General features: G+C 40.2%; 1 protein-coding gene across 3 annotated transcripts in view; it reads right to left on the reverse strand.

Annotated features, from left to right (window-relative positions):
* Positions 1-12,335, reverse strand: part of adcy7 (adenylate cyclase 7) — a 105,133-nt gene that overhangs the window by 26,435 nt on the left and 66,363 nt on the right. For all 3 annotated transcript variants that reach the window (XM_088333929.1, XM_088333930.1, XM_088333928.1), the window contains exons 7-12: positions 11,643-11,803; positions 7,603-7,714; positions 5,949-6,076; positions 4,844-5,002; positions 2,076-2,208; positions 697-885 (exon numbers count right to left, since the gene is read on the reverse strand). In XM_088333929.1, coding sequence (XP_088190055.1) covers positions 697-885; positions 2,076-2,208; positions 4,844-5,002; positions 5,949-6,076; positions 7,603-7,714; positions 11,643-11,803 — 882 coding nt within the window. The remainder of the gene's footprint in view (positions 1-696; positions 886-2,075; positions 2,209-4,843; positions 5,003-5,948; positions 6,077-7,602; positions 7,715-11,642; positions 11,804-12,335) is intronic.

The following is a 12,335-nucleotide window of genomic DNA, read 5'->3' on the forward strand; positions in this document are numbered from 1 at the left end:
ATTAAAGAGACAAGATAATAGACTTAATTCCAACTGTGATATTTTCCCCCCCATTCTAAACCTTTTAGAGACCGTGGTCCTTGTGTTGCCCAAAAGGCAATTGTTCTCCTTTGATAAATAAGTTACTGTAATATAAAACAAAGCTAAAAACGGATGCAAGTTCATAAAGAAATGTTCTATGTAATTAATTTGTGTTTATTTGAGCTTTATATTGAAAAGTGGAGAAAAAAAAGTAGACTCCTTTCAGGTTTTTAGCGTCACTTCCGGTCCCGTGATCTTGTAGTCTCACGCAATGGCAGGACAGTTGCATGTCCGATCCATCTCCATCCACGGTCAAGGATTAACAAGGTAATGCCTTACATTTCTAAGAGGTTGTATGATGTGTAAACAACTATATTTTGTGATATTTCAGACAGATGGAAAATTTATGCACTTTATTTTTGCACACTTAATGGCACATGGTCTCAATGTATTGTATTGTAGCAGTATTCACCATCCAGAGGAGGGATCTCAAGCTTCAATAACACATGGTCACAGTCCTTCTTTGGTTGTTTAGCTCGGTGTCATATCTATGACTCTATAGTCCTGCTTGTTTTGCACATCTGGTTGAATTAGTAGGGATTCCCTAACGTCTCACTTTCCATTTCTATTCAACAATTTAGGCTCATCCTAACCATCATTCAATATCTTACTTACCTTGGAGAGCGCTTTCCCATTTCCGAGGGGATCGGCAGAGAAGCCTTCTCGGCTCTGTAGGTGGGCGAAGGGTTTGACGGCCCCCCAGGACTCCAGGTAGCGTGTCATGCGGACGGACGCCCGCATCTTGAGACCGTCGTTTACCCGGGGCTTGGGGACACTTCGCCCGCTCTGCGTTGGATCTTTGGACTAATCAGAAGTGCACAACATTTCTTGAAATATTCACAATAGCTCTTTTTACATTGCACTTTTCCTATGATAAATAAACATTATTCCCCGATTTTTGCAGTTAATCTTTCCTATCACCTGCATTAAGTAAATTTCCGGAAAGTAGGAAATTTGATCCCTCACTGTATCACAGTTTAGATTTGGCAAATTTTCATTATGTAATCTGTTCCCGCATTCCGATTAGCTAAAAAGTTGTCCAGCCCAATTTCTGCTTGTCTGCTTAAGAGTCAAGGACGTTGCGGTCTAAGTTGTACACATGCGTAAAACAGCTTGACAGGCCTACATCATGTATGAGCAAATCTTTTGCATTTTCAAGTTTCTCTAAAAGCCATCATGTGAAAAAAAACACTTTACATGGACCCACAAAAGCAGCAAAAGGCAGAAGAAGATTCTTTCTATCGCCAACAAAGTTGGACTTCGGGTCGCTGAAGTTGCTCTAGAGCCACATGTTGAAAATGGAAAAACATATAGTCTCTGTAGGACAGAATGTGAAGGCAAATACAGTTTTCCCATAACGACCATGTGATGGAGGCAACATACCATGTAAAGTGAAGTGGATAGTGTCCTTAATACATACAGTTGTGCAATAAAACAAAGATAATTTTAAAATCAATTTGATGGTACTAAAGCTAACTGTAAAAAAAAAAAAAAAGATGTTTACAACGTACAGCCAGTAATTTGGGTTCGTTCTTGAGTAATAAATACATAATTAAATAACATTTTCTACTAAGTGGATTTTGGCTATCGTTTTAAGGAATTACTGTACTTTGATTAGTTTGAGCATAAAGGTGTTTGTAAATGAATGCCGCAGTTCCGCAAAGTAAATTTATCCCTGGAATCTACTAACAGAAAAAAAATCCATGGTTCAGGGAGACGCGAAAATGGTGAGGGAGTACAGTATTCACAATCATTAAGCCATAATAGAATAAAATGAAGACCGATAAAACGCTTTTTTTTCATTGCCATCCATTTGTTTTCCATTCCATTTAAAGAGCACTGTAATGTCGATGTACTTCTCTATGACATTTACAACTAGCAATGTATTCACATCCTCCGTACGCCTCCGCATCGGGTATATGGCGTCATTATGGCAATGTTTTCAAGTGCGCGTCGAGTGTCTCGAGGATGGACGCTGAAGGTCATAAACTTACCCGAGGGTCAATAACGAGGTAAGTTCTGACGTTTAGCTCCTTTAGGTATTGATCGCGGAGATGGCCCTCGCCCTCCTCCACCTCGTAGGCCTTGTTCAAGTGCTTCAGAGTCGCCTCGGTGATGTGCACACGTCTGCAATGATCACAACAGAGTTCGCTTTTGGTTTTTCAGGCACCGGTTTTAGCAACATTGACATTTACTAAAAGGTGTCAGTGCACAAAAAAGGTCATACGAGAAGCCCACTGTGGCTTTTAAGTAGGGCTGCAACAACGAATATTTTAATAGTCGATTAGTCACTGACTATTAAAACAATAAGTCGAATAATCAGATGTATTCTTTATTAAATGTAGAATGAAGTTAATTCAATTATGTGGTAAATGATAAGAGAAAAATAGGTATGATGAAACCATACTCCGGATTCATACAAAAATAAAAATCTAAAATCAATAACGCACTGTGGTCAGTAGACATAAATCCATAAATAAACCTCTGTTTTAAGGAAGAGACAAATAAATTAGTTAAAATCAAGTAAACAATTTTGAATCCCTATACACCAGCAAGAGGCGTATTTGCAGCAGTAGAAAAGTAAATTAAACAAATGCGCTGGCTATTTTGTGTAGTACACTCAGTGGTCAACCGCAAAGTCTGTTACTAAAGTACCTATTACGATTTTACGTTTTTGTTTTTACGATACCATGACACAGATTCTCGACAGTTTGAAATAAGACAGTTTTAACAACTGACCCCTGTCGTATTTAACATATTAACAGCTGACGTTTGTTCTTAGGACTGCATGCATTTATTTTGGATACATTTTTTCCAGGCACAATCTGGCATATCTCTCAAGTTCTCATTTATAGTGAAATCCAAACGCACCCCTACTTACTAACATTTTAGTGACAAAAAACGGTAGATACGAACATTTTTTGGGAATGTCGAAAAATATCCGGACATTGCTCCAAGTTAGATTTTGTATTGTACACCATTGGTACTATAGTGCTTGTTTCCGCCACTGTGAGAGCTCACCGAGCATCCACCCCGAAGAAGAAATCCGCTTCCTTGTCCTAGTTTGTGTGTAAACACTCTATACAGTATCTCCAGCTTGCTAAGAACTTTGACATTATTATTTTTTAATCTCTCGTGCATCCATTCAATATGGTTGGTGTAGAGTGTAAAGAAGAGGCGAGCTGTTTCTTTTGAAATGAAAGTGGAATAAGAAAGCTTGATGCGGTTGAGAAAATGGTTGGAAGTCACTTAGCTCTTGTAGCTCATCTTCCAAAAGTAAGTTAAACTTAACCTTATTTATCTTTATAGAGCATATTATTTTATTCAATTTTTTTTTGTACAAAACAATAGAGGTTATTCATACAAGCCTTAAACATACTTATAAAAAACCTTAAATATACATTCCATACAAAATATAGCACTAAAGCAACTTATGGACAAATTCAACTTACGAACGATGGTCCGTATCTCGTTCATAAGTAGGGCAGCGTCTGTTGCGCGTTTAAAAGGTACAGTGCATGCCATCAAAACCGTATCGGTTGAATGTCACCTGAATTTTACCGAGGCAAGTCAGACTCAGTTTTATTTAACCACCCGACATGATCTTTAAATGTTCATGTGTCACCGATTGACTGCCATGATATGCCAAGTCTTTTTCATAATCTTTTCAGTAATCTTTTCATTGACCGTTTCCAGGAAGAACAAAATCCTAAACTATAGAAGTTTTGGCTAGTTGATGTTGACGCTGCCATTTCTGCAAATGTTTGAAAAATAACTATTGTGCATGTGTGAATCTCAGCAGAAATTATATTCAAGTAGAGATGCCTCACTCTGTTGGAAAAACATGTGTGGTGACAACAGTCGGCAACTGAATTGATTGTCAACTTTCTATTATCGAATATTGTGGACAACGTCAACTAATCTTTGCAGCCCTATTTTTAAGTAACAGCATATGGCTGGCTACCCAGTAGGGTATTTAAATTCAGTTAATAATGTTACATTGCTTAATAACTAGTTGTCCTGCTCCCGTCCTCCCAAAAGTTGGTAGGTGAAACCTAAAAATATAAAACACATCTTCCTGAACACTAAAAACACATTTAAATAGTAATTAAACATAGTAAATACAGTAATAAGATAAATAAGGTGATATTAACAAAATAAAATGAGAGTTAATACGAGCACCGTGACAAATGTGTGCGCATGCTGCGGTTGCAAGGAAGAGTAACTGATATCGCATACTTGGAAAATCATATGATTTCCACGCATTTTATACAGTCTTTCATCACTTCACTTTGTGTACGACAGAACGATTTTTATACGGTATAATTTTATAAAAAAAGACAAAACCCTGATCTGGTCTAGCCTAGATTGGGAGACTGTTGCACAAACTGTACACTTCAAATCAAAGTTACTATAACTTTAAATGAATGTACAAAAATATTAAAGCACAAATGTTTTTTTTCTGTGCCTGTAGTAGTTTGTATGTGCAAACTGGACGAGCTGACGCTGGTGGTAAGCAGTCACGACTTTTGAGCAGGCTCTAGTGGTAGCCTCCGGGGCTGCTCGTGACCTGGATTTTTATTCGTATACAGAGGTAGATTTATGTTAAAAGGAGTTTTTCTTTTTTCTTGTAGAACCAAGTTCTGGTGTTTAGGGGGTGTTCGTATAAAGACCACTGTAAAGCAAAGTGAAGCTGCAAATGAATTATTTTCTCCCAAAATATTTTACAAACGTAACCATAAACTAAGATTACTGCACTGACCCTGGAAGGCCTCCCGACTCCATGTGATTGGCCAGCGTCACGTCATGTGACCACACGTCAAACTGCCACTTGCGCAAGCCAATCACGCCGCAGAGCACATTGCCCGAGTGCACGCCCACTCTCATGTTGATGTCCACGCCCGTCGCCTCTCGTACCTGCCTGAAACACGTTACAACCACAAGAGAAAGGGTCTGAACAGGCTTGGGGAGTAATGGAATACAGGTAACGGCGTTGCATAAATAGGATACAAAAAAAATGTAATGGTACAGACGCTCCCCTACTTACGAACATTCGAGTTACGAACAACGGTACATACGAAAAAAAATTCGGGATGTCGAAAAATATCCGGAGATTGCTACAAGTTAGATTGTGTACCGTGTACACCCTTAACTGAGTAGAGGACAGTACTAGTGCTTCTTTCCGCTGCGTGGCGCTGTGAGAGGTCACCCAGCATCCACCGCAAAGAAGAAATCTGGCTTCCTCTTCCTAGTTTGTGTATATACACACTGCACTGTATCTCTAGCACACTAAGAACTTCGACTTTTTTATTGATTAATATCTCGTGCATCCATTCGAATGGTGGGTGTAAAGCTTAAAGAAAGGTGAGCCGTTTCTTTTGAAATGAAAGTGGAATAAGAAAGCTTGATGTGGTTGAGAAAATGGTTGGATCGCTTTTTTTTCATCCACTTTTTACCACGGAGGAGGAAGTCGCCTAACTTTTCCAAAAGTAAGTTAAACTTAACTTTATTTATCTTTATAGTCAAGTCATGTTTATTTGTGACGCCCTTCATCATGCTTTATCATTGAGCCTGCTTTGTAACGTTATAGAGCATATTATTTTAAGTTTATTTTTCAGTTTCAAAACAATACAGGTTACTTATACTGGCCTTAAACATACAAAATATAGCACTGGAGCATCTTGTTCGTGAGTAGGGCAGCGTCTGTATTCTGTTAAAGTTACAGAAAAAGATGTAATCACGTAACGGGGGAAGGAAAATAAAAACATGACAACATCAGCGCCTTTCCTTCGCTTTTTGTTTTTGATTATAGGTTCTTGCCTGAAAAGAAAACTTCAAAGAAACCAAACCAAAACATTGGTACTCACTTAATTGCTTCACACATGTCAAGGCCCATTTTGACACAGTTCTTGGCGTGTTTGGGCAGGGAAACCGGCAGTCCTGACACACAGTAATAGCAGTCACCTAAGATCTTGATTCTCATGCACTCGTTTTCCTGGAAAGACACCTGTGCATTAGTAATGTATAGCGATTTTCCAGACTCACACGAAATTCTCGAAAAACTGCAAATGATAAAAGTTACATCAAATATATGTTCGACACCTTCCCACATCTTGCCAAAAATTATTTAACATTAAAAAAAGAAAACGAAAGATTTTAAGCATACCTATATGTGAGTGTGTGTTACTAGGTGTGAGCTGTGGCCTTCAGCAGGTTGTGTGTAAGAGTTCTTGATGTGTTTTACTGTTTTTATTAGTTTAATGCTGTTGTTGCTGTCAAGTGCTACATTGAGTGTCCCTCTCCTTTACCATGAGCCAGAACATCAGATATTCCCAATTGTGTAATCCCACATTTATCACACTTAATTGGGAACCTCCTGCAATAAGCAAAAATCTGAGGTTGCTCGCCTACCATTTTAACATGCACTTGCATCAATAGTTGACCGGGGATAATGGACTGCAGCCACACGAGTATTGTGAATTTTAGGCGAAAAGAACGGAAAAAAGAGCCGCCACATACGACACAAATTTTCTCTCTCCGCTCCAGCTCTCATCAATAGTTGATTGGGGATGTGGAATGAGGCGAAGACAGTGGAGTTCATTTTAAGCAGGCCACAATAGCATGCTCAGAGCTCCGAAACAAAAAAAGTACACTCCGATGACCCTTGCTCTCAACAATAGTCAGGCCAGAAGACCTCCCAATAAAAGTGCCTTCTGCTAATCCCCACTCACACCAATGTATAATTGGGGCGACTGGATCGCGCCTGCATGAAAAACGTGCAGTGCTGGCCCCTGATCACAGCTAAAGTCGACTGAAGATAATAGATCCCAGCCAAAACGGTGCATTTCCTTTTAGGCAGGCCAGAACAGCACCCTTCCTGACAACAGTGCATTCTACGGGTCATTGCTCGCAGCAATGCAGTCGGGTATAATGGACCACAGCCCCATGGGCGCCGTTCATTTCAGGTGGAAAGGACAAAAAACAACAAAAACAACAAAAAGAGTCTCCACACATGACAGCAATTTGTTCTCAGCTTCAGCTCTAAGCAGTAGTCGACTGGGGATAGTGGATCAAGGCTAAAAAAGTGCATTTAAAGCATGTTTCAGTTACCTGAACAAAAAAAAATGCCCTCTGCTGGCCACTGATCAACAGTCGACTAAGGATAATAGATCTCAGCCACAACTGTGCATTTTATTTCAGGCGGGCCAAAACGGCACGCCTCCTGAGTGCAACCTACAGGTCCCCTGTAACAGCAATATGGGATTGGGGATAACGGATCACAGCTAGAAGAGTGCAATTCATTTTAAGCAATAATGGAGTGACAGCAAAAAGGCTGCAAGGCCAAATAAAAGTGCGTTTTGATAGTTTCTGCTCACAGCAATATGCGATCGGGGATAATGAATCGCGGCCGCATGAGTGCAGTTCCCGTTTGGATGAGGCTGCAAAGTTCGATGCGCAAAGTAGAAAAAGATTACAGGATAGGTTGGTATTTAAACCTAAAAAAATAGTAAGCAAACTAACCTTGGCAATTTGGTCAAACTTTCCAAACAGTTCGTTGAGCATGACGACAAGCTCCTTGGGCGAGCAATCGCTGGCCAATCTTGTGAAGCCCACGATGTCGGCGTACAGAATACTACAAAATAAAATTTAGAAACCTTAGCAAAGAAAATTCTAACACATCAAAGCCATCTGTTTGAAATAAACAAAGTATTAGAGAAAAAAACTCCGCTTTACAGTATTCTAAGCAAGCATACTGTGTAAACCGTATTTTCCGGACTCTAAAAAAATCGAATTGGTCAGAAATTTATAAGTGCGCCTTATTATACGGTGCACCTTATACACAGGAATATTCGGTGGGCAAAATCATAAATGCATAGTTATAGTTAAATTATACTACATACGGTAACTGTTCTGCCTTTAAAAAACAGAGGGGTCTTCGAGTGTCCTGTTGTTGTTAACATCTTTTTTTGTTGCTAAAATTGAATTTAGTGTTGAAACCAGAGTTCAGAATAATCCCCCACAAACAAAAGGGGCGCCGGTCTTTACATTGACCACCATCTTTCACAGACAGTCAGGTAGATTACCCTCGATGTGAAAAATGCCCCAAAAAGCAGTCTCATCACATTTGGATGTGTTGACTCAGAAAGACATTCCACTCTCCCAGATTAGAATGACATTGAATATCAAAACTATTTTCACAGGCATTTGAGTAGGTTACCCTAGATGTGAAAATGAAAAAAAAAACTTGACTCAGCACTTTGTTTTGGTGACTCAGCATTTCCCCAGAAATACATTCTACTCTTTCAGACTAGAACCTGTTTGGCCAAGATGACAATATTATCAGGGAGTTGACTCGAGAGGTGATACACCCTGCCAAAAGGAAGTGCCATCCGAAAATCCCTCCACTTCTCAACATGGGTGATGCTCTTATGTGGCACAGTCATTCTACTGTTGAATTATTTTCTAGGAAATAAATAATTTCAATTTAAATGTATTTATCCTTTATGCAAGTTCTTACGGTAGTTTTAACTGTATCCACATTATAGTCCATTGCGCCTTATACACGAAACTATATCACAAAAGACTATTTTTTAGAGGGTGCGCCTTAAAATCTGTTGTGCCTTACAGTGTGGAAAATACGATACTTAAATAGCAGTCTGCCTGAGGCTGCCAGGAGGTTGGGAAAAAAACTATCCTTCTCTATAATGACTTGGATGAAATGGGCCAGGTGCTTGAAGGAGACTCATGCCAGAAAAGCCGCAATGACTGCTTTGACCGGAGTAATTATAGGCATGAGGTCAGGGTTGGGGCCTTTTCGCTCAACACCTTCTCACTGCGAGACGGCCTGATTGATGCCTTCGTGGCCTCCTCTTGACATGCAAACACACAAAACCGCGTTCGCATACAGGGAGGACAACACCATTTCCACATGTCAGTCCTTGACACAAAAACACCGTCACACACAGTTTTTTTGTACTCAATCAACTGCTACGTATAATTAGTAAAGCAGACCCTTGGGATACTAAATCAATCCATTCTGAGGCGCAAGTTTGCAAGGTGAAATTATCGTATGGCGAGGGGAAGGTAACCTATGGTTTACTTAGCTATAGCATTTCAATTCACTGGTTCGCGGAACACTTATTTACTACCTGGGATGTAGGTGCACCACTTCCTGTGGTGTGTCTTGGGCATGTACACCCTAGGGGGTCCCGCCCCTCTCCTTTTTTGGGTGTGGCGTTTACTCCCCCACAGAGTACTGGTTTACATGGTTAACAGTAGCAGGAGAAGCCTCCTGATGTAAACAACCGCCTTCATGGTAAGTGCTCATAATAAACTCATTTTATTTCGTTAATAAAATCGTATTTATCTGCATTTTTGTGTTATATATACATACATACATACATTACATACATATATACATGAATATATATCTATATACAAGTACTAAATTTCAAACGTAGTGCTTTAAACAGGGACCTAATAAATTATTCTTCCTTCATTTTCCTCATACTGAGGTTTTTGAATTTTTCCTTACCCTCATGTCTGTTTCAGATCAAGGGATGTTGTCATGTTGGTCTGTCCTTTGAGACTTGTGAAGCCCTTAGAGACTAATTGTGATTAAGGGCTATACAAATAAAAATGATTTGACTTGACTTTTCACGAATAAGGGCGAAACAAATAAACAAGACTTCACATGACTTGGTTACAGTGGACCAGGGAATTCCAACCGTGCATGAAACATGTCGGGGAACTCGCCTTCCTCAGCATTCGTCAGAAAATAAGTAATATGTGAATGCTTACGGGCCAATCCAGGAAACTGCTGGTATCATGTAAGTGGGTCAGTGTCTGGGAGCGAACTAATCCGTCATTCAGACGGAAATCTGCTTTACAACTCAATTTGATAAAATGATGTTCATGGGGAAGAAAGACCTGAAAATGATTACGCCCCCAAGCAATTGTGTAAACAAACAAAATGAAATAATCGGGGAGATCACGCAAAAAGTACAGGGTGTTCCAAAAGTCTGGGGCAGGTTTGAAGTCGCCATACCTGTATCTACTTCACTTTAAAACGTAGTAAGATAAAATTTTAAAGCTAATAACACAAAGTTTTTTGTAAGGTTCTTGACTTTTCAAATTCTTTTCAGACCCATATATAGCTTTTACTCAACCAGAAAAGAAAGGCCTTTTTGTGTGCTTGAGTTTGCAAAAGCAGAATCATGGACTGTTGTCCGACATGCATTTTGCAGAAATTTCAGAAAGGATCCACCAGAGAGGAAGTGCATAGTGAGATGGCATGGTTAATTCATAAGGGATGGGTGCTTATACCCAGCCAAAAGAATGGGAAGGCCCTTAGCTTAGAGGATATGATTGAACAAGTTTGGACTGCATTATAGCAGAGCCCTTGTAAATCGATCTGAAGGGAAATTCAGTGTCCCACAACAACTGTTTTGCGTGTCTTAAGAAGACGACTGCTCATGACACCTTACAAGCTACTCTTAGTACAACAGTTGAAGGAGACTGATAAACCAGCTCGTCGGGACTTTCGAATTGCAATGCAACAGAAGATGGAAGATGACTGATTTGACAACTGGCTTGTTTTTTGCGGTGAGGCGACTTTTCACATTAATGGAAAGGTTAACAAGCATAACACTGAGAACCCACATGAATGTCTTTCTTGAGCATCAGCGGGAAACCCCAATGTTGACTGTGTTTTGTGCTATGTCGAGGAAAGCTGTCTATGGACCATTCTTCTTTGAAAGACCAACGGTCAATGGGGAGATATACCTCAACATGCTGGAAAACAGGTTAATGGATAAAATGAGAGAGCAATAGTCTAGTGACTTAATTTTCCAAGAAGATGGGGTGCCACCACATATTCTGAATACAACACTGCTAGACAGATGGAATGCACGCTCTGTAAAGAATGATCACCGTTTTGACTTAACTTGACTATCTCATGGGGCGGCAGTAGCTCAGGAGTTAGAGCGCTCGTCTTGGGATCAAGGGATCCCAGTTCAAATCCCGGCTCGTCCGTGTCACATGTCGAAGTGTCCTTGGGTAAGACACTGAACCCCTAATACCCCCAATAAGCAGGTTAGCGTCTTACATGGCTGCAATACAAGGCCGCTATTGGGAAATGTGGAGCACATTGTAAAGCGCTTTGGGAAGTCATTGACTTGAAAAGCGCTATACAAATGCAGATCATTTCTCATCTGCCACCATGCCATTTTTCTTGGGTGGGGATTTGTGAAAGGATTGGTCTATATGCCCCCCTATTCCAAGATACATGGATGAGCTGTAGGCACAAATTACAGAGCTTTTGCAACCATCGACAATGCAAAGCTTGGACGTGTTTGGCAAAAATTTGACCATCGAACTTGATGTGGGTCATGTGGCCAATGGTGCTTGAACGTCTTTAAACATTTTATGTAAAAAATTTACACTACAATCCCTCAGAATTTACTTGATGTATCCTTAATAGTTTCTGAGCTTTTCAATATTAGTTTGTGCCCTAGACCTTTGTAAAACCCTGTACTTGGTTTGGTATCTGTGCCGGCTACCTGACGTTTTCGTGCCGTTTGACGTAAAGGCTGTGGAAGTTGTTATCTTTCACCAGCCGTTGTTGCTCCTCCTTGTCTTTGCAGTCCTGCAAGCGCTCCATGATGGCCAGCTTCATCTTCATGGAGATGTAAACTGGAAGCACCGACTGCAGCAGGTTCTCCTGTAGAAAATACATAAAACTCTTGCCTGCTTTCAGTCTTTAATTTTGCCTAGTCATTTTTTCTACATTACCTAAGCATCCTTGAGTGTCAGATAGGGCATTAAAATTGTATTCTTTTAAACAAAGCTAAGGGAGGTATGGAATGCTTTGACGAATAACCTTGATAAAATGCTGCAACAGTTCAGACCTTTTCATCTGTAAATTTATCATTTGTCTACAGTCTCAGTGTGGAACGTGTAAAACGCAAAGAAAGATTTTCAATAAGCACCCTCAAGGAACTTTTATGGTTGGCTAACCAGGACTGCAAAGTCTTCTCTGCTGGCCTAAAAATATCTGAAACATCCACCTATTTATTTTCTGCACTGCTTATCCTCACTCTGCTTGCGGGGGGTGCCGGCGCGCAACCCAGCCATCTTTCCGCAGTGGGCAGGGGACACCCTGAACTAGTTGCAGGGCACACAGACATACAACCATTCACACACTCATTTATACCTAGGGACAATTTGGACCAGCCAATTAACCTGACATGCAT

Source organism: Urocampus carinirostris, chromosome 4 (genome assembly GCF_059441175.1).
Source record: "Urocampus carinirostris isolate Australia breed hairy pipefish chromosome 4, RoL_Ucar_1.0, whole genome shotgun sequence".
In the NCBI taxonomy this organism is placed as follows: domain Eukaryota; kingdom Metazoa; phylum Chordata; class Actinopteri; order Syngnathiformes; family Syngnathidae; genus Urocampus; species Urocampus carinirostris.